Raw genomic sequence first — 27,165 nt, 5'->3', positions numbered from 1 at the left:
ATATATATATATATGTATGTACATTTATAACTTAGGTGCTCTCTTGCGCTATAGACTTGAATTCATGCAACGGTGACGGGACGTGCGGCTCTAGAGCGGCCTTTCCGAGAAGGCCGTGTAGCTCCTCACTCTGGCGAAGAACAAGGGCGTGTACATCTTGTCGATCTCAAAAGCACTGACTGCAGTCTCACCAGTGGACCTGGAGAGGAAGACACGATTACCAGGACAGGGGAATCCGACTGCTCTAAAACGCTTGAGCGTTGGTGGGCGTGGGTTTATTTGATGTTTTAGCCTTTATTTTTAATTCATTTCAGTATATTCTAAGTAATACAGGCACACTGTAGAACATTTAAACCATTTAGAAAAGCCACTCATAATTCTACTATCCAGATATAGCCAAGTAAAGCATTTTCCAGTGTTTGTGAGACCACACTGTATAAGTAACCCTGCTTCTTTTAACGTCCTGACGTGTGGATTTCCTCTGCAGAACTATTTTTATGGCTGCTCTGTATTACATTGGCTGCTTGTAGCACAACTTACTTAGTAATTCCCCCTTTGGAGATTTAGATTGTTTCCAATTCTAGGCAATTAAAATACTGTGATTCTTTCTGTTCAGTGCTACAGATGGATCCAGGGCCTTGCTCGCTCTGGGCAAATGTTCTACCACTGAGCTATATCTCTAGCTCTTTTTATTTTCTTTTGAGACAGCGTCTCACTAAATTGTCCAGGATGGCCTTAAACCTAAGAAATCTGCCTTGTGAGTAGCTGGGATTATAGGTATGCACCTCCAGGCTGGTAAATACGCCATTTAAAAAAAAAATATGACCTTTAAACATATTCCTAAGAGAAGTTCTAACTCAAAGGCCATAAACAATTTAATGTTCTTGTCAAATTACAGGAGAGGCAGGCAGGTAATAAATCATGCTACCAAAGCATTTTATGACTCCTCTCCTTCACAAAAGAGAAACAGACACAAGCGGAAAAGTGATTGTTGACTATTATGAGGGTCAACACAATCACTAACAGTTACACACAATGCCTATTATGATATCTTGTTTGGGTTCCTGGAAATCCTTCTACCTCCGGGCTACACTCCCAGATATAAATATGTTTTAATTTGGAAACAGGGTCTCTTAAGCCAGCGAGGCTGACTTCGAACCTGCGTGATCCTCCTGTCTCCACCTCCCAAGCGCGGGGATTACAAGCGTGCGCCACCACGCCCGGCTGATATCTTGCTTTCTCCTAAAAACCAATCCTAATTTGCAAATGGCTCAAGCAGGAACCACCAGCTTCTAGCTTTTTTCTTTGAAAAGAAGGGGAAAAAAATCTGCATCAGATTACAGAGAGAAGGAAAAAAGACGCCGGACTGGTAGCTTTAGTGTGAACACGCCCCTCCCCCCCAAAAAAGGGAAAAAATGCTTCTCCTCAGTTACTAGGGCCTTCCAACTGAGCAGGAAAAGTCACCTGTAAGGTGGACATTTGACCAAGTCTGCAACTATGTGGTCATGGCTGTAAAGAAAGCTGACTTCAAAGTCTCAGAATTCTGGATTCCTCCTGAATGGACAGCCCTGAGTCATGCACCAATATCCTTTCAAATCCACCACTGCTAAGCTTAATATCTATGCAAGTGCATTTCCGTTCCTTGATTCCTTTTTAAATGTTTGCTCATTCTCTATTGCTTCTCTCTCTCTCATACACTCTTCAGTTCGTTAATGATCCCACACTGTTTAAATTCTATCTTACAGGACAAAGTGCTTTAAACAGGTCTCACCCGATAGATCTGCCTTTGGAATCTATGAGCTTTTATTTTTTAGAACTCCGGGTGTTTCAAAAGTGCCCGAGTGAGCGCCACCTGCTGTGTGTGGGGGCGCCGGCTCCCGCGGGCTCTCCGCTGAGTTGTCAGCTCAGCCTTCTGCAGCCTGACCCTCTGCTGGGTTTGTAGCAGTGTCACGTTACACCAGCTTTCACTTTACAATGTTAATTCTGAGGATTTCAAAACATCCTTGAGTTTCCAAGCTGGATGCGAAGTATATACACTTATGCTGATCTTGTTCTTTTTTTTCTTTTTTTCTTTTTGTGGTACTAGGGATTGAACTCAGGGGCATTCTACTCCTGTCCTATATCCCCAGGCCTATTTTATTTTTTTTAAATTTTCTTTCTTTTTTGTGTGTGTGGTACTGGGGGTGGAACCCAGGGGCTTTTCTACCTCCCGGCTCTACTCCCAGGGTCTCACTCAGGAGCTGAAGCTGGCTTTCAACCTGTGTGATCCTTCTGTCTCAGCCTCCGGAGCGCTGGGATTACAAGCGTGTGCCACCACGCCCAGTTCTATTTAATTTTTGAAACAGGGTCTCACTGGGTTGATGACTTGCTGAAGCTGTCCTTGAATCTGAGATCATCCTGTCTTAGCCTCTCAAGTACTGGAATTACAGACATGTGCCAACAAACCCAGCTTGATGTTTTTTATTACATTTACCTACTTGTAAGTAATGTGACAAGAATGATGGATCCAGATGAGTTTGTTGAACCTCTGGTGTCCACTGGAACACAGCTGTAGGCCCACATGGAAACTGTGATCTGCTTCTTGGACAGGGACACGACGAAAATATCTGTATTTATAGTCAAGTGGTTTCTATAAAAGAAAAAGTACATGAGCTATTAAAACTTATTTCACTTGTATATAATGTTTATGGGAATAGGTTACATGAGAGTGACACAGAAATAACATAATATTTGCACACTATGAAGAGCCATCTTGGTTAGGATTTGAAAATATCTATGTGTGCTTTGAAAATCTACAATTACCTAAGGTTTGCCTCAAAAATATCAGGTCCCCCCCTTATCGGTAACACATGATAAATATTTCCGCATAATTTCTACTTAAGGGCTGAAAACATGATGATCTAAGGAGGGCAAACATGTTAACCAAAGTTAAACTTTTATCTCCTAAGTGTAGTATTTCCTGTACCTTAGAAAATACTTCGAAGCTGGGCGTGGTGGCGCACGCTTGTAATCCCAGCACTCGGGAGGCTGAGACAGGAGGATCCCAGGCTCCCGGCCAGCCTCAGCTACTTAGCAAGGCCCTCTGCAATTTAGTGAGACTGTTTCATAATAAAGAATAAAAAAATAGCACTGCGGTGTAGCTCGGAGGTAGAATGCCCCTGGGTTCAATCCCTAGTACTGCAAAAGAAAAAAACCCAAAACAAAATGACAACAAAAACCTTAGAAATTTTGAAAGAGAGGAAGTGACAGTGGTAACTGGTGGCAGCTACATGAAAAGCAAATGGCAGCGCTTGTGTTTGCAGTGATCAACAGATAGCAGATGTAACAAGGCTCATTAAAAACCACTTTTGCAAATAATGCTGCTGAAGCACAAAACATGTAAATACTGTGAATGGTTCCTTATAAAAGAAAACAGAGCCGGGTGTGGAGGCGCACGCTTGTCATCCCAGTACTTGGGAGGCTGAGACAGGAGGATCATCGTGGTTCATGGACAGCTGCAGCTACTTAGTGAGGCCCTTTGCAACTCAGTGAGACCTTGTTTCAAAATGAACAATAAAAAGATAGGGCTGGGTGTAGCTCAGAGGTAGAATGCCCCTGGGTTCAATCCCTAGTATCACACACAAAAAAGAAAACTGATGATCTTAATAAGATTCCTAAACAACTTTCATTAAATAAAACCTAAATAACTAGGGCCTTTCATAATTCTCAAATTTGACCTCCGGAAACTCCTGGTCACAGTCAGAGCAACTATCTCTGTCCTTCAGGACGCTGCCCCAGTCCCCGGGCCTATCGCTGGGCGTGAAGAGCCAGTGACAGATGGTCACAGGGAGATAGGACTCACAGATGAAATGCTGCCCTGTTTTGATACAGGTGGCTAGAAAAGAGAGAGATTTCATGTAAGGCAAATTTCTTTCCCAAACTACTACTGACAAAGGAAACAGGCAAATATTTATCTCTCATAACTGACTTCTTGGATATATATTCTGTTTCTTAACTAGATTTGATAAAATGCACTAGAAGAAAGTTGTGAAAAAACTGGGCCTTCAGTCCGTTAATTCTAGCACTCTAGAATATAATGTCAGTAATCACATTTGCTTGATTTTGTTTTTCTTTTGCAAGAGAAGGAAGAAGTAAAGCTTATTTCCGATAGAAACTGAAGTTCTAAGAATGCCTTTGTGAAAAACTCATCTGTATGGGCTAATTAAGGAAGAAAAAAACCCTCTATGATTCAGTATGAGAAAAGCCAGAAAACAAATTCAATATAATTTTGCTAGTTATTTCACAGGAGACTTTGGCTTTACCTTTTCCTGTGTAAAAACAGTGGCCCAGAGAAGAAAATCATTAGAAGAGAAATAAGCTGATCCAGTTAAAAAAACAAAAACAAAACTTAGAAAACTCTGTAGCTCTCTTCAGAAATATGTTAGAAGTCAGTATGCATTGTTCTATAGTGAGGCAGTATTTTATTCCAATTGAGAATGCATAAATGAGTGGGTTATTGAAATAAACTCAATTCTACCCCATATACTCACTTCTTCTTTTTTCTTAGTTATCACAGCAAATACTTTGGTCTGATTGTCTGTATCTTGTGACAAGCGATAATGACCCAGGAGAATTGCATCAGTTCTAAAAAATTAAAAATACACTTAAAATCTAAACCTACTAGTACTCTATGTATTTAAGTAATCTAGGAAGCTGTGAATTACAACAGCATATACTCAGCTTGCTGAGAAGAATTAGCAAGGATATGAGTAAACCTCGATCCAAAGCCCTTGAAGCCTGCTGCAGCGGAGTCTCTGTGGAGAGGCCCAGGTATTTCTCAAGTGAGAAACAGGCCCACACCCCGTACTGGTTTCTAATCATCCAGTATTAAGTCAGTGAATGCATTAACGTATTAATCATCCAGTATTAACGTGAGCTTAACGTGAAATGTGACTTGGAGAAAGCTACAGAAAAGCATTACCTGGTATTCCTAGTTCTTAACCGGGGGACGATGGACTGAGGCTCCTCGGGGGTTGTCAACATCATCACGTGGCCGTCAGGAAAGAATCTTATGTACCTACAGAAAAAGAAAAGAACACCAAACACACCACACCAGGTATAAAACATGTCCTTACTTTTCAGGACCTAGCCCTATTCGTAGCTATGAGACATCACTAAAACAAACATGGCTGACAGTCCAGCAACAAAGAATGAAAGCCCTTTTACTGTCTTCCTTACGGAATTGGTGAGCGTTAATTTTACTCACTGAATAAAATTAAGTATTGCTCTTTTATTAAAGTCCTGTGGCTTTCCTAAAGCACTGATCAATGTCAAACAAAAGTGAGATGCATAACACACACAGTGGTTAACATAAGTCTATTTCTGTATGACATTAAGATTTGGTGAACCGAGGACTGGGCAAAAAGCACAAACTCACTGAAAAGGCCAATGGGCACACCCATCGCAACAATGAGGGAGCGCGCCGAAACAGAAGCAGAAGCTAGATGAACTACATCATCCCCGGGGAACTTCGGTTGAGCACAGGTCCTATGTCATGGCATGTTTAGAAAACAGCGAAGGCCATTTTGTGGATACACCGAAAGCAACAAAAGAACAGACCAACTAAGTCCTGAGCTACTACTGGGAGAGAGAGAATTTTCCACTCACTCAGTTTACTACAGTTCTACCTGTAATATTCCACTTGGTGCCAGGCTCTATAGAAACCATCAAGAGACTGTTCCCCTTGGCGAATGTATGTGGTTTTACTGATATATACTCCTGTTTAAAAAAAAAGTAACTTTTTAAAGAACATAATCAATGAAACTGTAAGTTACAACCATATAACACATTTCCAGCTTCATTTCTATTGTGGTTTCCTTTAAATATACTCATAGCACTTAGGCCCATTTCTGAAAATTAAACCACGAACTCATCAAACCCATTACAGCTCACTATGTCTCCTGCATTCTAGAATCCAGCTTACCATCAAACCGAACACGAGGCCGTTCCAAAAACATCTCTCTCCAGGATGAGTATGGCACAAGTTTGACACAGCTTCTGCCCCATACCTTCAAGCAGGCCAGACGCCATATTTCAGGGTCTCTAGGTTAAAAAGCACATCAATAAATATGAAAAGACAAGACCCTACAGGCAGCTATAAATACTTTTGCCTTCTTCTATTCAACAAGATTTGCTGGGTATTTGCGAGGTGCTATCCAACAGCTGGGCAGACGATGAAAGGCAAGGCAAAGGTCCCACTCTTCCTGGTGGGAACGGCGGGGCAGAGTTTCAAGCAGTAAGCTCAGTGTGGAAATTCAGCCAAGAAAGTAGAGTAAGCAGACAGAAATGATGGTGCTGAGGCGGCAGACTGCTGGGAAAGCAGCCACTGTGGTGGGGAATGCTCGCCGGCAGCAGCTGTAGTGAGTGCGAGGAGCTCGGGTTTGACTGGCGGGCTCAGCAAAGGGCCAGAAGGAGCAGGTGGCTGCAGCAGAGAGGAGAGTGAGTGGGTGTTTACACGAGGCGAACGCCACTGGAGGGCTCTGAGCACTCTGCTGCTGTGTGCGGACGTGTGCGCGCGTGTGCGCTTGTACTGTGCGTGTGTGTTACTGGGGAGTGAATCCGTGGAATTCTACCTCTGAGCCACGTCCCCAGCCCTATGTTTTATTTTGAATCAGGGTCTCACCAAGTTGTGGAGGGCCTTCCTAAATTGCTAAGTCTGGCCATGAACCTGCAATCCTCCTGTCTCAGCCTCTCAAGTACTGGGATTACAGGTACGCGCCACCACGCCCAGCTCTTACTTTTGCTTTTAAAGATCATCCGGGAGAGAAGGCAGAGCAAGGTGGCAGGTTAGGACTCCATCAGAGAAATTTAACAGCAAAATTGAAATGAAAATATCAGAACTCCTAGAACTAAAAAAGAAAATGAAATGAATGATCAAATACAACAGGGGATATAAACAGCAGAATTGAAGAGGCAGAATTATGAACCTGAAAACATTGTCAGAAGAAGGAAAAAGATGAAAGAAAAAATATTACAAAAGTTATGAGTCAGCATCAAAAGAGCAGAGGCACTAATCAGTTATTCAAGACTAATCAGTTATTCTCTATGCTTAGAGAATGATGAGGGGCAGGAGAGTTGTTAAAAGAATTAACTGCAGAGCCGGGCGTGGTGGCGCACGCTTGTAATCCCCGCCTTGGGAGGCTGAGACAGGAGGATCGCACAGGTTCGAAGCCAGCCTCAGCTACTTAGTGAGACCCTGTTTCCAAATAAAATATAAAAAAAGGTCTGGGAGTATAGCCCGGAGGTAGAAAGCCTCTGGGTTCCACCCCCAGTACCACCAAAAAAAAAAAAAAAAAAAAAAAAGAATTAACAGCAGAAAACTTTCCGAACCTGGAGAAAGATGCTAAGATCTAGGCACAGGTAAAGGTTTCCAATCAGATTTCCAAATTAAGACTGTCTTAAAATATACTACTCATCTGCCAAAGGTCAAAATAAAGAAAGGGCAAGCCGCTGTGGTGGCGCACACTTGTAATCCCAGCATTCGGGAGGCTGAGTCCGGTTCTCAGACAGCCTCAGCTACTTAGTGAGACCCTCTGCAACTCAGTGAGACCCTGTTTCAAAATAAAGAATCAAAAGTAGGGCAGGGGTTTTAGGTTGGAGGGTGAATGCCCCTGGGTTCTATCCCCAGACCTGCAAAAGAAAGAAAGAAAGAAAAAAGGGTACTAAAAGCAGCAAGGGAAAAAAAAAACAAGTGACCTATAAAGACGTCTACTTTACCACTCTTATTTACTACAGTACTGGAAGTCTTAGCAAGGATATTTAGGCAAGAAAAAGGAATAAAGGGCATCCAAACTGAAAAGGAAGGAGTTAAATTGTCCACATTTACAGTAAAGTTGCAGAGCACAAAATCTGCATATGAACAAAGGACTGACATCCAACAAGGGATTGATATCCATAATATATAACTATATTATACTACAATAATAAGCAGAACACAAAAAGGAAAAAAAACCTTAAATAATAGAATTTAAAAATGGGCTAAAGATCTGAAAAACACTTCTCAAATGAAGACACAAAATGGCCAACAAATATATGAAAAAATGCTCAATTTCACTAACCAGGAAAATTCCAATTGAAGTCAGAATGAGATATCATTTCACCCCACATAAGATGATTATTATCAAAAATCAAAAAAGAGGACCAGACGCTTGAGAAAATGGTGACCGTGGGACGCAGCACATATCAGTAGTTGTGGCAAACAAAAATCAACTATCGAGAAGGCAGGTCTTTGACAAGAAAACAAAGCAGTGAAGATGATACGAAGAAAAACACAAAAATGGGAACTATGGCAGAATACAATCCAGTAGTCAGAACTTCAGACGGCAAAGAGCCCGAGCATGCGACTGACCTGGTGTGCAGGCCGCACCGTCTCGGGCTCTGTGGCCCTAAGAAAACCCCCGGCAAGGAAGTCAAGGACTTGAGGTCAAGTGAGCGGCGGCAGAACTCTAACATCTTAAGTCACCAGCACCATGCCTCAGGGATGGAGGGGGAATAAAAGATCCACAGCCTATGCGCTCACCAGAACCCTGCACCTACACAGCTCACTGTGCCCTCCGGAGGTCCGGGCCACAGGTCAGTATGATAACTCTATTTCTCAGTGGACGACCACACAGAGCAGCCCCAGGGACTCTGGTGCGCTAGGATCTGGCAGCCCAGCCCTGAGGTCGGGTTATAACCTACAGAGACATAGGAAAGGCCCATAGTGCCCAGGGCGCAATGCCCACGTAAGGTCACAGGGGGCAGTGTGGGGGGTAGTTTTGAGATTACCCTGGACACCCTCTGCCAGTATGGGTAGGGAGGTGCAGTGGAAAACGCAGAACCCTGCGCTTACACGAAACTCATTTACCGTGACACTCGCCGCCCTTAGGCCTGAGTGCAAAGCGCTGAGAGGCGGGAGAGGGGCACAGACACTCCAAGAGTGGTTCCCAAAACTGACAATAGGTTACTGAAAGATACTGGAACATGCTCCAGAACCTACTACAGTGAACAGACATTAAACAGCTCAAAGTACCCCTGCAGAGGTCAAGTGGGCCCTTTATACATAAATCTGCAGTATTGTTTTTTCCCATCGTTCTTTATTTTTTTGGTTGGTTTTGTTTTTGATTTGCTATTGTTACTGTTAGTTTCTTGGTTGATGTTTTGTGCATGTTTGTTTCCTCCCTCTATCCTACCTACTCTCATCTTTCAAAACTTTTTTCTTTCTGTATCTCCATGTTTTATATTCAAGCTATTTCATATATATATATATATATATATATATATATATATATATACATACACATATATTATATATATGTATACACTCATTGTACAATGACTACAAGAATCCTACTATATATTCAATATCTCTCATCTCAACCAGATACTAATTATACTTAAACTCTTACTCAACTTGATCATAACCTCTACTTTACCCTACTCCTGTACCCATCACCCCAGCTCCCCCTCACCTAACCCTCACCATTAAAAACAATACTACTTTCCCGTGATGTTCTGAAACAGTCTCACTAGGTTTCTGAGAGCTCACTATGTTGCAAAGGCTGTCCTTGAACTTGTGATCCTCCTGTCTCAGCCTTCCATACCTGGCTCAGTGTGGGATACTACCTGCTCTGGAAAGAGTCACCATGGCTGGAACAGCCTCAGGCTCCCGCATCCTATCTGTGGTCGCCAGCACTGGCAGGCAGTCACATGCTGAGCTCACAGCACAGCACTGCAGTAGGGCCAAGGCCCACACCGCCATGGCTACCTGTTGCTGAAGTGTACCCATGGCCCAAGAGTGCTGTGACCAGCCACAGGCGATACTGGCCGGAACAGAAGCCTGAGAGATTGCTGCCGCACATCTTCCTGTGGCAGTGGATCGGTCTAGACTCTGGGCAAGCCTGGGGCTAGAGACCAAGCGTTAGGCCTCACCACTCAAGCACTAAGTTCCATGGCTCACTCTGTGCTTACTACCCCGCCCCCAGCAAATGGAGTCTTGTGTCACTCCGTGCTGCCCAAGGTTGGGGTAGTCCTGCTGAAGGCAATGCTGCCTACATGTTGCCACGTATGCCGGTGCTAACCTGGGTCATGGATGCTAACAGACACAGGATGTGAACATCTCGGGTGCACCTGCGTCCATATCACAGCTGGCAGTGATGCTGGGGCACTGGCCTGGAGACAGCTGTGCTGCCCAAGGTTGGGAGAAGGGTCCTAGAGATGGTCCCTTGGCTAGTGCTCAGTGGGGCTGCTCCTGAGCCTCCCAGCTGCAGGGGATGCACAGACTCTGGAGAGGCAAGGTGTGTCCCAGACCCACTCCAAGGCTGGCGCGGATGCAGGCCCAAAGCTGCATCTGTCCTCCGGTGCACAGGTCTCACCTGATGCCAGGGCTGTTCTAAAGTCTCCGTCTCTGAGCTCTGGCCTGTATACAGAGTCTTGAGTTTCTTTTTAAGTGCTTGGTTTTACTGTAGTACCCCTGCTGCTGGGCTCCAGAACAAAGCCCCGGGCCGGCTTTTGTCCCCCACCCTGCCTGAGGTTGAAGGAGGGTAATGAGGCCGTCGGCCGCCCGGCCTAACTCAATTCCAGCTGCTCGTCCTCAGGCATTGGCCGGGCAGTAGGGGTGGTGAGGGATTCCCCAAAATTGGGTTTCACCATGGCCAGCCTGGTACTGAGTTTCCAGTTCAAAGCCTGGACTTCATTCTCTCTCCCTCCCCCTAGTGGGAGGCAGCTCTTCCCACGCCGGCCGCTGGAGTTGAGGGAGGTGTGACTTGGACACTTCTTTCTAGACTGCCTTCTTCATTGTATCTTTAGCATTGTTATACGAAAAGCAGGCACTGTGGTCTCTCATCTGTCACACGCACAAAGAGAATGTAATCCATTGGCATTCAGAGTAATTACTGATCAGTGAGGCCACACTGTAGAAGACAGTCTCTTCAATAAACGGTGCTGGCAAACTGAACATCTGCACACAGATTAGTGAAGCTAGATCCCTGTCTTATACCAGCTACAAAAAAATCGCTCAAAACGGATTAAAGACTTACAGTAAGACCAGAAACGATGAAGAAAACAGGGGAAAGAACTAAGGAGATTGGAATGAACAAGGATTTTTTGGGAAAAGATCCCCAAATCAAAAATTGACAAATAAGACTGTATCAAATTAAAAAGCTTTTGCATAGCAAAAACAATGAACAGAACGCAGAGACAAACCACAGAATGGGAGAAATTATTTGCAAACTACACAACTGACACAGGGTTGATATCCAATTTATAAGGAACTCCAAAAGTCAACAGCAAAAAACCAAATAACCCAATTAAAAATGGGCAATAGATCTAAATAAACAGTTCTGAAAAGAAAACATACAAATGATCAATAGCTACGTGAAAAAACACTAAACACACAAACAAGAAAAGAAATGCAAATCAAAACCGCAGTGAGAATGTCCTCACCTTAAGTAAGAAGGCTAATGTCAAGAGGACTAAAGCAGCACCAGGCGTGGTGGCACACGCCTGTCATCCCAGCATTTGGGAGGCTGAGACAGGAGGATGGCGGTTTGTGGACAGCTTCAGCTACTACTTAGGCCCTTCTCAACTCAGTGATACCGTGTTTCAAAATAAAGAATAAAAAATAGGGCTGGGGAAATGCTCGGAGATAGAAGCCCCTGGGTTCTATTCCTAGTACAGCAAAAAAAAAAAAAAAGACTAAAGATACCAAGTGCCAATGAGGACGTGGTGAGAGGAAACCCTTGCCACTGTTGGTGAGAACCAAATTAGTACAGCAGCCATTATGGAAAACAGTGCGAAAGTCCCCAAACTATTACAACTACAACTCCCATTTCATGATCATTTTCAAAGAAAATGAAATCAAGACGTTGAAGAGGTATCTGCATTTCCATGTTGGTCATCAACCAATAAATGGACGAAGAAGAAACATGGCAAACAGAATACTATTCAGCAATAAAAAGGAAAAATCCTGCCGAATGTAGCAACATGGATGAAGCTATATATCATTATGTTAAGTGACATAAGTCAGGAACAGAAAGACAAGTCACACATGATCTCACTCCTGTGTGACATAAAGAGTTCACCTCACAGAAGTCGTGAGAAGATGGTGTGACCGAGGTCTGGGAGAGCTCGGGGTGAGGCAGGAAGGGTGATTGAAGGCACTAACGTCCAGCTGGACAGAGGCCAGCGGCACAAAGGAAACGGCAGACAGCAAAAGGGGCATCTCAAGAAGCTGGAGGAGCGGGCTTGGTGGTGCTGACTGTGCGCTCAGTACTCCGGAGGCGGAGACAGGACAATCTCAGGCTCAAGGACAGCCTCAACAATGTAGCAAGATTCTCAGCAATTTAGAGAGGCATAGCTCAGAGGTAGAATGTCCCTAGGTTTGATCTGTAGTACCACAAAAATAATAAATACAAACATACATATAAATAAATTGAAGGTAGTGGAATCAGTCAAACAGTTTCTTAATAGGTTAAACAGAATCACCAAAACCAAGGGCCTAATTTGAACATTTTATAAAAAATATTCCAAATAGAATTAGGTTATTTTAAAAATAATGAATCCACTGTGCGTGGTGGCGTATGCTTGTAATCCCCGCGCTTGGGAGGCTGAGACAGGAGGATTGCACGGGTTCGAAGCCAGCCTCAGCTACTTAGTGAGGCTTTCAGCAACTTAGTGAGACCCTGTTTCCAAATAAAAATATAAAATAGGTCTGGGAGTATAGCCCGGAGGCAGAAAGCTCCCGGGTTCCACCGCTAGTACCACAAAAAATAAAAATAAAAATAACAAATACAATTATTTTGTGTGTATGTGTGGTGCTGGGCATTGAATCCACGGGCATGTTACTTCTGAGCTACACCCCCCAGCCCTAATTTTTTTATTCTGTATTTTGAAACAGGGTCTCACTAAGTTGTATAGTGTCTCACTAAGTAGCTGAGGCTGGCCGAGAACCTGGATCCTCCTGTCTCAGCCTCCCAAATACTGGGATTACTAGTGTGTGCCACCACGTTCGGCTTATAAATCTGAATTTTTAAGAACAAAAGTTATAAAAAATTTTAGATGCTAAAGACTAAGTGTATATTTTTATCTAAGAAATGCGTAAAAGATCAGTCTCAAATAATTTTATATTAAACTATGATTTTTTTCACACAGCACTATTTTTTTTAAGCATCCAATAACTTTGACGGGGTCAAAAGAAAATTTCAGCAATCTAAGCTTAAATCATTGCCACTGATCAAGGTTAGAGTTACTGTAAGAATAACTTTTCTAAAATGATTCTTTTTTCTAGTCAGCCAAGCTGAAAGGCAAATTCCACAGAAATAGTATGTATGACTATATTTTCTACATATTGTTTGATCCCCTGAAAACATTCTAACCTTTAAATGCTAAGTTATTTGAGACAATCACATTAAATACAGCTTTGCAAAACTTCTGTTCATTCTAAGCTTTTATTCAGAACATCAATCAGGTTCCTTAATTGAAACTGGCAAAAGATCATAACCCTTTTTCCCACTGCATGAATTGTTTAAAAAATAATAATAAGCCGGGCATGGTGACACATGCCTGTAATCCCAGTACTTGGGAGGCTGAGACAGGAGGTTCAAAGATAGCCTCAACAACATAGCGAGGCTCTCGGCAACCTAGCAAGATCCTGTTTCAAAAAAAAAAAAGGAATGTTCAGAGGTAGAATGCCCCTGGGTCCAATTTCCAGTAACACACACACACACACACACACACACACACACACACACACACAGTACCTGGCACAGATATAGAATCCTCTGCACACCAGTGACAACTGCTCTAAGGATCTTAGGTCCAAATCGCTAGACACCACCCATCTGAAGATGTACATCAGGACCTCCATAGGCAGCACTGCAAAAGAGAACCATCCTTCAGTCACCCTCCTGGCTGGCGTTCGAGCACTGGAACCACGTTCTCAGTGCATTTATGTATTACTCTCAGTACTGCGCAGAGCTACAACAAGAGCGCGCTTGACCACTCAGTAGTCATGCTTCCTAACATGAGGACATAGATGGCATTGCCTTTTCAGTAAAGATTTGAAGCTACTTATAAAATGTGCTTTTCTCTCATAATTTTATAAGAAAAAAGCCACCAAGATGTACTGAAATAATATGGTAGAGCTGAGCACAGTATGCCTATAATCCCAGGATCATAGGGTTGACACCATTGACTGGTAATTTAGCAAGATCCTGTTTCAGATCAAATAAAAAATAAAATCACATAGGGCTGAGGGTGTAGCTCAGGTAGATGTGCCTGAATTCGATACCCACTAACACACACACACACACACACACACACACACACACACACACACACACACACACACAGTGTTAGAAAGTATTCTACTGTGCGTATGTGTGTGATCCAGATTGTACTTATTCACGCTAAAGTTAGTTTTAATCCCTTGAAAACTTTAAATTGTTCTCCTCTGAAAAATCCCCTAACAATATTGGAAGTGACATTAACTTCTAACCGTCTGGCTCAGGCCTACTGTCCACCTGGCCGACATCTTCATGACAGCGGCATCGCCCTCATTTTCTCAGGGCTACCTCCACCTCCCTGGCTGAGTTTCGCAGAACTTCACAGAAAAAAAAGCACAGTATCCCTGAGCGAGAGCGGGCCGACTCTGCCCCGCTTTGGATTTTGAAGAGCCCATGATCTGTCTAAACAGTAACTGTAACTAGGTCTCTCAGCATATTCTGCAGCAAGGTGGCAATGACCTGCAGTGCGACTGCACCTAAGGTAAAGCATTGCCGAGGGCGGGACAAGAGGAGCCCTCACCGGATATGTGAGTCTGACTGCTCTCCACCTCGGGCTGACACAGTTTGAGCACCGACTCCTGAAACGTGAGCTGCTGCTGGAAGCAGGACAAGAGGTCTGCCACTGTGCGCTCGTCGTTGTTGTCTTCCATGCTGGAAAGGCAGGGAGGCGGAGAGGTCAGGGCCCAGGCGAGGAACAGACGGTTTAGAAACGAACTTTACACAGAACTCTCGATTCTGCTCTTCCGAAAGCCACCTAAAGCCAGGCATGCTGGCACACACCTGTAATCCCAGAACTTGGGAGGCAGAGACGGTAGGATTGCAGGTCACGGCCAGGCTCGGCTACTTAGCAAGACCCTGTTTCAAAATGAAGAATAAAAAATAAGGCTAGGGGTGTGGCTCGGAGATAGAAAGCCCCGGGGTTTCATCCCCAGTACTGGGGGGGGGGGAGGGGATAGAAGGGAAAAGAAAAAAGAAAAAGAAAGTCACTTAAGAGCAAAACTTTCTCACTACTCTAAAAAATACAAAAACACCTTATCCTGAGGCGGGCATGGTGGCACACACGTGGCAGGCTGAGACAGGAGGATCCAAGTTCGTGCTAGCCTCAGCTAGTTAGTGAGGTCCTCTGCAACTCGGTGAGACCCTGTTTCAAAATAAAGAATAAAAAAACAGGGCTTGAGGGGGAGCTCAGAGGTAGAATGCTGCTGGGTTCCATCCCCAGTACCACACACACACACAAAAGTTTATCCTGCCTTGCAAAAAAGTGTGTTACCAAGTTTTTCAAAGAGTAGTATTTCAGTGATTCCCATTCAGAAAGTTTAGATTCAGGTAATGAGATTTAATTAGTTTTATTTTAGAGATTTTATGAGTAATGAAAAATTTCAAATGATTTGAAAATCTTATATTAATTCTTTAATTTTTTTTTTTTTTTCAGTACTGGGGATGGAACCCAGGGGCATTCTACCTCCGAGCTACACCCCCAGCCCCATTTTTTATTCTTTATTTTGAAACAGCGTCTCACTGAACTGCAAAAGGCCTCACTAAGTAGCTGAGGCTGTCCACGAACTGTGATCCTATTTCAGCCTCCCTAATGCTGGTATTGTAAGTGTGTGCCACCACGCCTGGCTTAATTCTTTAATTTTAATCCTTTCTAAATGGAGAAAAAGTAAATATACAGATGTTACTGAAAGTACTTACTTACCAACAATTTTCTAATAGATATACCTTTATTACCTTGCACTTAAAGGGGAGAACATGTATTTTGAAGAAATCTTAGGGTTCACAAATCAACTACCAACATATAAAAATGTATAGCTAAAAGTTCTAAATAGTCAAGCTTTCCTTTTTGCTGAAGTCAACCTTAAAGATGATCAAACTTAAAAAAAGGCAGAGATGAGCATGAAGTTTGAACACCAGAAAAGCTTTTATAATACAACAGAAAGAAAGTATGGGGGAGGCCAGTTGGACTCGAAAGCTACTCTACTAACATTTCACTGAAGAAAGCAAAAACCCAAACTATCTCAATCAACACTCTCACCTCAACAAACAAACAAACACCCATCAAAGGAGCTTTCACAGTTGGGCGTGGTGGCACAGGCTTATAACCCCAGCATTCGGGAGGCTGAGACCAGACGATCGTGGTTCGTGGACAGCCTCAGCTACTTAGGCCCTCTGCAACTTAGTGAGACCCTATCTTAAAATAAAGAATAAAAAATAGGTCTGGGATGTAGCTCGGTGGCGCACACTTGTAATCCCAGTACTTGGGAGGCTGAGACAGTTAGATCACATGTTTGCCATCAGCCTCAGCTACTTAGTGAGGTCCTCTACAACTTAGTGAGACCCTGTTTCAAATAAAGAATAAAAAATAGGGCTGGGGGTGTAGTTCGGAGGTAGAGTGCCACTTTACCAATCCCGGGTAAAGAAAGAATAAAAAAAAAGAAGAAGACTGTGTCCTTAAAGAATGTTCAAAGCATCTGGGTTTGTAAAAAGGGAAGGGACAGAAAACAAATGCTTCTTAATGTTCTAATAAAATCTTCCTGAACGGCAGCTGGCACTTTACACAAGTGTTGGGAAGAGCCAGGTCTGAGTGACTTTACTCAAAGAAGATGTAGAAAAAGGCAGAGCTGAGAAAGTAGGCACACGCCTGTGATCCCAGTACCTGCGAAGCTGAGACAGGAAGACTGCAGACTTTTGTATTAGATAATTGAACCTAAGGGTATCCTGCCTCTAAACACTCATCCCTTTCTTTATTTTTTATTTTGAAACAGGGTCTCACCAAGTTGCTTAGGCTGGCTTTGAACTTGCAGTCTTCCTGTCTCATAATAATAATAAAAAAAAGAACCCTGTTTCAAAAACTAAAATAGGGCTGGCGGTATAGCTTAGACGTAGAATGACCCCAAGTTCTATCCCCAGAACCACGAAAGGAATGCATGAATGAATGGATGGATGGATGGATAGGGCTCTGAGTATAGCCTAAAAGTAGACTGCCCCTGAGTTTAATCCTTAGTACCACTCAAAAAAACACCAAACAAAAAACACATTCCTATAATCTCAACTACTCAGGAGGTTAAGGCAGGATCACAAGTTCAAGGTCAGCCTGGGCAATTTAACAAGACTCCGACTCAAAATAAACAAAAAGAATAAACAAATAAAAGGCTGGGAAAGTAGCTCAATGGTAGAATGCTTTCCTATCATGTGCAAGGCTCTGGGGTCACTCTCTATTACTACAAAAATACAAAGAACAAAAAACAAAAATAATATAACTTACTAACTTTGTGACAGTGAATAAAATAATAACTAATATCTTCTAACCAAAACTGTGTTGCTATGTAATGTCCACTTTAAACCAGACATTCTCTCAAAGGTGCAGACACCCTTCCTTTCTGATATCAAAATAGGATTTGGGGAATAGAGGTATTAAGCCAAACAATTTTATAGTTCAAAAGCACTGGCTTAAAAATATGTTCTCTTAGCCAGGCATGGTGAGGCACACTTGTAATCCCAGTACTTGGAAGGCTGAGACAGGAGGATTGCAAGTCCATGGCCAGCCTCAGCTACTTAGTGAGGCCCTCCACAATTCAGTGAAACCCTGTTTCAAACTAAAAAATAAAAAATAGGGCTGGGGGTATGGCTCAGAGATAGAATGCCCCTGGGTTCAATCCCAGTATCTCCCCCTCCCCACACCTAAATGTTCTCTTGATCTCTGTCCACATTAAACCAACAATACTGTTTTACTAAAACAAAAACAAAAAAAACCCTCTTTTATCATCACCTTACTTTTGTTAGAGCTATTTTAAAATATACATTTCTACATTTTAACTTAAGGTTAATTTTTTTTTTTTTTTTTTGGTGGTACTGGGGTTCCTGGAAGCCCTTCTACCTCGGGGCTATACTCCCAGACCTATTTTTTTTATTTGGAAACAGGGTCTCCTAAGCCAGCGCGCACGTCTGGTTTCGAACCTGCGCCATCCTCCTGTCTCTGCCTCCCAAGCGCGGGGATGACAAGCGTGCGCCACCACGCCCGGCTAACCTTAAATTTTCCTTACTTAAGCTTCTACAGCTTTATAAACAAGGATATACTAGACACTATACGGCTTGACAGAATTCGTATCCTCTTATCATGTTCGAAGTCAATTTAGCAAAGACGATTAGCTTTAACAAACTATGGGTTACCGGCTATCACATTATATACGCACTAGCTGCTTCCACCGCCATCGCCATCTGGAGACCGGGTGTAAGTGATCTTGAACTCTATATCAGGCACAAGTTGCATGGCCCTACGATAAAACTTGATGGCTAAAAGAATAAATAAATCTAAGTTAGCTATGACCACACACACTGTCATTGCCCTTGATTATCCTGAACTGTAGTTAAATTTGGTAACTTTTTTTACAGACAGCAAAATTTTCTTTTTCTACACACAAGAGTAGACAAACTTATTTTCATATTTTAGTGATCAGAAAGAAACTTCCTCTGGAAGCTAAACTGTTATGAACACATACGATGTATTTTACTCTTTTGCCCTTCTTTGGGCTGTCCTTCTTTGGGCTCTAAAAATACAACTGCTACAACGCCAACAAAAACACTTCAAAGCAGTATTTCCTTTCTGAGAAAAAGAATTGAATAAAATCAAATGTTTCCTCCTATATGTAATAGAAGAGTTTTGGAATTAATCCTTCACAGCCAACTTCCTTTAGCCCAGCTGCCTCTTATTAAGCTGAGTAACCTTTAAAGCCCATTTGTCACAAACTTCCTTGCAGGTGGCTTAAAGCTGTAATGGTCAATAATGTCTCCCCCGGGGGATAAGCCACTGGAACCCAAGGCTGTAGGCTGACTGGCCTTTTCCCCCTTGTATTCATACATTCATACATATTCTGTTCAGTTCAATATATTCTTCCATGTTCTATTTTATGCTGAATGAATTACCATACACTAAGTAGAGGTTGGAGCCTTGCCAACCAATGAACACTGCACAGAAACTTGACCAATAGGACAAATAAATATAGTAACTGCAAATGAGGTTTTTGGGGGGTATTTTCAAATGATTCAGGAATAAGCATTTTTCCCATGCCCCAACTATTATCTTTACCATCAAAAAATTAAAGCAATTACAAATCTATTATGGTAAATAGTCCAATCACTTTGTTTATATGAGTGTTTCCTTGGGGTTAGTAAAAAGAGTTAAAGACGAAGCATATTCCTTTGGTAAAATGTAAATTAGATCTTACAAAAGATCTATATGTTCCTTGATTTATCCTTTATTTATCCTTTCCTAAATGTTATATGTGACAGGAATACATCCTATTTTAAAATTAATAAAAATGCTAAGACCTTTTTATTTTTTGGTGGTACTGGGGTTCCTGGAAGCCCTTCTACCTCCGGGCTACACTCCCAGAGCTACTTTTTATATTTTTATTTGGAAACAGGGTCTCTTAAGCCAGCGCGGCTGGCTTTGAACCTGTGCGATCCTCCTGTCTCCGCCTCCCAAGTGCGGGGATTACAAGCGTGAGCCACCACGCCCAGCTTGGAATGTTAAGACCTTATTAATGAAGAACTAGTAAATAATAAAACTAAATGTAGAAAAATATTATTTTACTCATGTACTAATATGATGATGTTTCCCAGCAATATTTTTTGGAAACAGACAAATTGTATAAGAATATAATTTTATTAATTTTATTTTTATTTTAAGAACAATTTCAAATATAAAGATATCAAAGTTCTATATCAAACAAGTTATAATAGAAACTGATTATGATAAAAATTGATCACTATAAAAAAACTAATCACTTTAAAAACTGATCACTATATAATTTTGGGCCCTGAGTTTTTACCTTCATAGAGAGCTCCGTTTTGTTCTTCCTCTACAGCTTTTAAAAAGAGTTCTCGAGCCTATAAACATAAAAAGTGAAGAAACCATTTTGAACAACTGTATGATGAGGAATATAATGGCAGAACAGCCTTTTCAACAACTGGACACCATGGGCAAAATAATGAACTTACACTTTACATAAAAATTGACTTGAAATGGATCATAGACTTAAGTGTAAACTACAAAACCTATAAACTTTAAGACAGAGAGAAGAGATCAAAACCAGTTGATGTTCACCAGGCACGGTGGCCCACGCTTGTAATCCCAGTACTTGGGAGGCTGAGACAGGAGGACCAAAGGTTGTGGCCAGCCTCAACTACCGAGTGAGGCCCTCTGCAACTTAGTGAGACTCCATTTCAAAATAGAGAATAAACAATAGGACTTGGGGTGTATCTCGGAGGTAGAATGCCCGTGGGTCCCATCCCCCGCACCGTGAGCACTTGCAAAAATTTCCAGAGTAAGGAAATTATTAATGTAGCATTATATGTTCAACTAAATATATAACAAAATAATGCATGAACTTAACACTGCCTTTGAAAAGCCATTAACATCTGACCGTTTTCTGTTAATAAATCAGAGGCATCAATCTTTTAGAGACCAAGTGGATCTCAAGGGTCTATACATTTAAAAAAAGACATGCCACAAAGACAGTGTGCAGACAGAGAGAAGCCCATAGTAGTCGTATCACTCAAAGCACCCAGTAGTAAAGGGAGGCGTATAAACTGGCAAAGTAGTCAAAAATTTTCCACATAGGGAAAAGTGTTTTATTTTACAAATTACACATTTATGTCAACAGTCTTATGACTAATGGTTACTATGTCAGAGAAAGAGAGAATCTGTTAAACATCTTTAGTACTTAACTTTTCTTCTTTTGCCAGTTCTTGTTTTCCTTTGGTATCTGCTGCTTTCAGTAAAGAGCCTTTGGCTGCTCTACAAGGTCGAGTTTCTAAACTGCTAGAGCCTACACCTGGGGCAAGTTCAAACATCCACTGTGCTCGGAACATCTGGAGTTGTGCCTAAGAGTAAAAATATTTTAAGAGTCATTAATGAAAAATAGCTAAACTCTGGAACAATTTATCAGTATGCCCAACATCTATGTCCATGTATATTCTTGTTATTCTAAGACTGAAAAAGCCTCTTAAATTACTAAATATCCACTAAACATATATTATCTTTTAAAATAATTTTCTGCTTAAAACTTTATAAAGAATAGCCGGGGTGGTGGCGCACGCTTGCAATCCTGCGCTTGGGAGGTGGAGACAGGAGGATCACGCAGGTCCGAAGCCAGCCGCGTGTGCTGGCTTAGGAGACCCTGTTTCCAAATAAAAATGTAAAAATAGGTCTAGAAGTGTAGCCCAGAGGTAGAAGGGCTTCCAGGAACCACAGTACCACAAAAAAAAAAAAAAAAAAAAAAAAAAAACTTTAAAGAATGAACATTATCTAAAATCTATCTGTATATACAGCAAAAGTCTAAAGGAAAACTATTCAAATAAACTATTAAAATAAAATTATAATTTTATTTTAATTTTTGCGGTACTGGGGATAAAACCCAGGGTCATTCTATCCCCAAGCCCAATTTTTTTTCCTTATTTTGAAACAGGGTCTCTTTTTCTTATTTTGAAACTGACTTGCAAAGGGCCTCACTAAGTAGCTGAGGCTGTCCACGAATCACGATCCTCCTGTCTCAGCCTCCCAAATGCCGGGATTACAAGTTTTGCCACCTGGCAAAACTGAATTTTAAACAGAATTGAAAATATAAAGCCGGGCATAGTGGTCCGCACTTGTAATCCCAGTTTTTGGAAGGCTGAAACTGGAGGATTGCAGGTTTGCGGCCAACCTTAGGTACTTAATAAGGCCTTCTGCAACTTAGTGAGACCCTGTTTCCAAATAAAGAATAAAAAATTGGGCTAGGGCTGTAGGTTGGAAGTAGACATTCCCTGGGTTCAATCCCAGTATTATAAAAATATAAAATATAAAAAGAAATACTTTTCCTAGCTTGTTGTGGTGCTGCACGCCTGTAATCCCAGTACTTGGAAGGCTAAGACAAGAGAATTACAGGTTCAAGGACAGCCTCAGCAAGTAGTAAGACTCTCATCCACCTAGTGGGACTTTGTTTCAAACTCAAATGAAAAATAAATGAAAAACAGGGCTGGGGGGTGCATGTGATTCAGGGGTAGAATGTTCCTGGGTTCAATTTCTAGTACCACCAAGAAAAGGGAAAAAAATAAAAAAATAAAAGCCATGACTTAGGGACTAAACTTAAAAGCTTCCAATAATGTGTCAATGAATACATCATCTAGTTGGCACTAAGGGTATTGCTAAGCTGGGCATGGTGTCACAAACCTATAATCCCAGTATTATAGGGGATACCAGAAAGGAGGATCACATGTTCAAGGCCAGCCTTAGCAACTTAGTGGGACCCTGTTTCAAAATAAAATAGGGCTGCAGGTGTAACATGGAGATATAACATGCCTGGGTTCAATACCTAGTAACACACACGCACACACACACAAACAGTGCTGTAAAAGTTCTATAGGTAAGCCCAAAGTCTTCTTTCTTTTAACATTGTATATTTTAAAAAGAAAGTATTTTTCTAACATGTATGTTATTGAAAATGTAAAAAACAGAAAAAAGAAATCTTACATGTGTGGGCCACAATAGGCTACTCAGATCCCTTTTCAGGAATACAGAACTTGTCACCCCGAGCTGTGAGCCCTTTGGCAGTAAGCTCACAGCGTCTGATGGCTGGTCCAGGCGGGTCCTGAAAGGCGATTCCACCTTCAGAACTCCCGCAGGGCACCCAAGGCTGTCCTTTGGGGCTGCCCTCCAGCTGCCTCTGCGCTCCCTCCCTCCACGGGCACCGCAGCCAGGGGTGCTCCTCAATAAGCCCTGCACGGCACTCTCCACCTCACCTGCTCCTAGAGACCCAGACCAGCTCCAAGAGAAGGCCCTTGCTAACAAGATGAGTGCATTATTCTTGGCTTCGCTTTTTAAAAAGGTAATCATTAAATATAGTTTTTCAAAGTAATTTTTCTATATACCCTGTACACGGTACTTTCTCATTCTTCTTTTTAAGATTTTTAAAAAATTTTATTATTTTATTTATTTATGTATTTATTTTGGTGGTACTGGGGTTCTTGGAAGCCCTTCTACCTCCGGGCTACACTCCCAGACCTATTTTATACTTTTTATTTGGAAACAGGGTCTCTTAAGCCAGCGCGGCTGGCTTTGAACCTGTGTGATCCTCCTGTCTCCGCCTCCCAAGTGCGGGGATTACAAGCGTGCGCCACCACGCCCGGCTCATTCTTACTTCTAACATGTTATATAGATCTCTGATTTAAAAAACCGTTAGCATTCTAAATATCATAGAGCTTGTAAGTTCAATAATTAAATTATTACAACAAACCTTTCCCCCTTATTTCAATGTACGAAAATTTACTCTATCCTTCTAATTAGCTGCGGTATGTTTCATCCTACACTATAAAAGCACCTTTATTTATTTACTTATTTATCTATTTATTTATTTGTGCGGTACTGGGGATGGAACCCAGGGATTCTACCTCTGAGCTATACCCCCAGCCCTATTTTTTATTCTGTATTTTGAAACAGGGTCTGAGTTGCAAAGGGCATCACTAAGTAGCTGAGGTTGTCCATGAACCCAGATCCTCCTGTCTCAGCCTCCCAAATGTTGGGATTTCAAAGCGTGCGAAAGCACCATTATTTAAAGGACATAACGGACATGTAGGTTGTATGACACTTTCCATATAAACATCTTTCTGCATGCATATTAACTCACTTTCCTCATTACTGCCAGAGGCTTAGTTTCCTGGAAGTAAAACAGCTCCCTCAAAGGGACCGCATGGTTTGCATTTGATCCATATGCCCAGCTGCCCTCCGGAGCTGTGGCGGTTCACACTTTCTTTTATTCCGCATGAGTGTTCTCACAGACTATAGCAATGGATGTTATTCACTGAATACAGAACCAGGCATTAAACCTGGTGCATTCTACCTCTGAGCCACACCCCCAGCCCTATTATTTTTAAAACAGGGTCTCTCTGAGCTACAGGGGGCCTCCCTACATCGTGGAGGCTGGTCATGAATCTTTGATCCTCCTGTCTCAGCCTCCCAAGTACCAGGATTACAAGAGTGGACCACCAAACCTGGCTTCACTCAATTTTTAAAACATGTTATGCTTTTTCCCAGTAATGGGAATGAAACCTAGGGTGTTTTATGATCTACATCCCCAGCCCTTATTTATTTATTTATTTATTTATTTATTTAGACAGGGTCAAAACTTAAGTTGCCCACACTGGCCTCCGTCTTCCTGCCTCAGCCTCCCGGGCAGCAGGACAGGCACATACATACCACTGCATCCACCTGCTCAAATTGTCAATGGGCTCATTATCTCTTCGAGTATTTAATAGCCATTCATATTTTTTCTATCAACTGTCCACTCACATCTTCCTATTCCGTTACTCTAATTTACAAGGGTACTCTGCGTACAGAAGGTATTCGGACTCTACCCATATGTAGGAAACAGTTATTTCTTTTAATAGTTCGAGCTATTTCTTTTAACTTCAGTCATGACGCCTTTTGTTATACACAGGCTTTCAACTTTTAGGTAGTCAAACCTGTCAATCTTTTTTTTAAGGGTATGGATTTCAAGTAATGCATAAGTCTTTAAAACCACTTACTGAAATACATAGCAGCATTGGTGTGTTTTTTTTTTTTTTTTGGTACTGGGAATTGAACCCAGGGGCATTCTACCTCAGGGCTCTACTACACCCCCAGCCCATTTTACTTTTTTTGTTTTGAAACAGGGTTTTGCTAGGTTGCTGAGAGTCTCAACGACTTGCTGAGGCTGTCCTCCAACCTGCAATCCTCCTGTCTCCGCCTCCCAAGTACTGGGATTACAGACATGTACCTCCACACCCAATTTAGCAAAGAAAAAAAAAAAAATCCACAGCATAGTTTAAATATTCTATAAAGCAGTATGAGAACAGTTCAATTCAATGCAAACAACAAGAACCTTCAATTCTCCACAATTATGACAATTTCTACTTACATATGGGAAGCAAGGAAATAAGAATTAGCTACATGACTGAAGATACATGCCTGCAGGTCTGCTGCAGCAGGACTCTCATGTTCATCATCATCTGCTCTGACAGTATCAGAATGACAATCTTCCTCAGCTTCTGCCTGAGGGGGAAAAGCAAAATCACATCGGGAAGAGTACAGGTTCCTGTGCGCTGTGTGCTTCCCTGTGCAGTCTCCTCTCCCACTCAGCTAATGGCCATTTAGTACCACAATGTAATCGGGTAAATGAAGCAGATTCTTCCATCAACGCAACATGCACCATAGAACTTGTCGTAATCCATACTAAAATTGTTTTCGCTTTTTCTTGGAAAAAATAAATAAATGGGAACATTTTGCTTTTCCCTTTCAGTTCTACAATCAAACAAGTGTACTCTGTTTTAAATTTTTATGAGAAAATATTTAAACGTATTTGAAAATAAAGAGAATCGTGTAATTAATCCCCAATCATGACCCAACTTCAACAATTACCAATATGAACAAATGCCTTAATTACAAATACTAGTGGTATTCACATGTTTGAAAATGTCTTTTTTATGTTAATTACACATTTTATTGTTTGTGAAATCAAGATCCGAGTGAGGTTCAAATACTACGGTTGGTTAACATGTCTCAATTCTTTCGTAATCCTGTTTCGCGGTGCCAGATGTTGAGCCCAGGGTTTCAAGCGCACCAGGCGAGTGCTCTGCCCCTGAGCGATAGCTACAGCCCCCCCGCCATTTTTTAAATTTTTACTTTTTTAGACAGGATCTCCCTAAGTTGTCCAGGAGTTCTTCAAAGTGCTACCCTCCCGCCTCAGCCTACCAAGGGGCTGGCTTTACAGGCATGTGCCTGCATATCTGGCTTCTCTTTCTTTTTTTAATCATTTATTTGTGATGAGAACGGGTCAGTTTTCTCTAGGGTTAGAATCACAGATTCTCCAAGTCGGTGGTACTGCCCCCTGGGAGGGGGGTGCTGGACCCACGGGAGGCGGTGCTCAGGTGCAACTACTGGGAGGGGTGTTGACTAAAAATAAAGGCACGGTCCAAACACCCAGGCGGTTACTGAAGAGTTTTCTTCTGAAAAGCAGTGGTAAGCCAGTAAGTCTGGGAACTATGGACTCGTCTTGCTGAGGTAATATGTCCCTTTGCCCTTTTAGTTCCTGTGAATTGTGCCTGGATCCAGAGTCATGAACGATTTTGCTTAGCCTTTCTCTGTTTCCTTCCCAAGACTACCTTACAGGGGACACTGTGGTTTTCACTGGAAAGGGAAGTTCTGAAATGCAAATGACAAAGAGCTATGTGAGATTTAATCCAACTGGGGCAAGGAAAAAAACAAAAAAACCTCAATTTTATTGGCCATAAACTTAACCAAATTCCCTAAACAGAATACTATGTTTTGAGCCGGTGGAATATGGAGTTGCTTCTCTTAAATACCTTCTTCACCAGTTAAATGATACCAATAAGATAAAACCTACTGTACTTTTTAAAAAATATTGTAGAATTAACAATGCCACTCTGCTCCAGTTAAAAAGGGTTTAGTTGCTGGGTACAATCTCGGTACTCGGGAGGCTGGGACAGAAGGGATGTAGATTTGAGGCCTGCCTCAGCATCTTAGTAAGACTCTATTTCAAAATAAAAACTAAAAAGAGCTGGGAGTGTAGCTTGGAGATGAAATGCCCCTGGGTTCAATCCCTAGTACCAAAAAGGAAAATAGAATGTTTTAGTAAGTAGTTAAAAAGACTCTGCTTCAGAAAATAATATTTAGTTGTGGTATAAAGTTCAGTAAACAGTTTTTATTTCATAGATCCCTTTATTTTTTTTATTTTTTGGTGGTACTGGGGTTCCTGGAAGCCCCTCTACCTCCGGGCTACACTCCCTATTTTTTTTTTTTTTTTGGAAACAGGGTCTTTTTAAGCTAGCG

The 27,165-nt window shown here is 41.9% G+C and overlaps 1 protein-coding gene across 1 annotated transcript; it reads right to left on the bottom strand.

The window, feature by feature from the left end:
* Positions 1 to 90: 90 nt before the first annotated feature.
* FBXO9 (F-box protein 9) lies at positions 91 to 25,374 on the bottom strand (the record flags this gene model as incomplete). Its single annotated transcript, XM_080700269.1, has 12 exons — positions 25,285 to 25,374; positions 21,030 to 21,185; positions 20,132 to 20,189; positions 18,494 to 18,593; positions 14,821 to 14,951; positions 13,776 to 13,890; positions 5,963 to 6,081; positions 5,667 to 5,757; positions 4,961 to 5,056; positions 4,530 to 4,623; positions 2,478 to 2,629; positions 91 to 199 (listed from the first exon to the last, which is right to left on the bottom strand). Exons 2-12 carry the CDS (start codon positions 21,171 to 21,173, stop codon positions 91 to 93), a joined length of 1,209 nt encoding a protein of 402 aa, XP_080556395.1. The 5' UTR covers positions 21,174 to 21,185; positions 25,285 to 25,374.
* Between the last annotated feature and the right edge of the window lie 1,791 nt (positions 25,375 to 27,165).

Source organism: Muscardinus avellanarius, assembly GCF_963383645.1.
Source record: "Muscardinus avellanarius genome assembly, chromosome: 8".
Lineage (NCBI taxonomy): Eukaryota > Metazoa > Chordata > Mammalia > Rodentia > Gliridae > Muscardinus > Muscardinus avellanarius.
The sequence above is the reverse complement of the archived record's forward strand: the minus strand, read 5'-3'. Positions and strand labels throughout refer to the sequence as shown.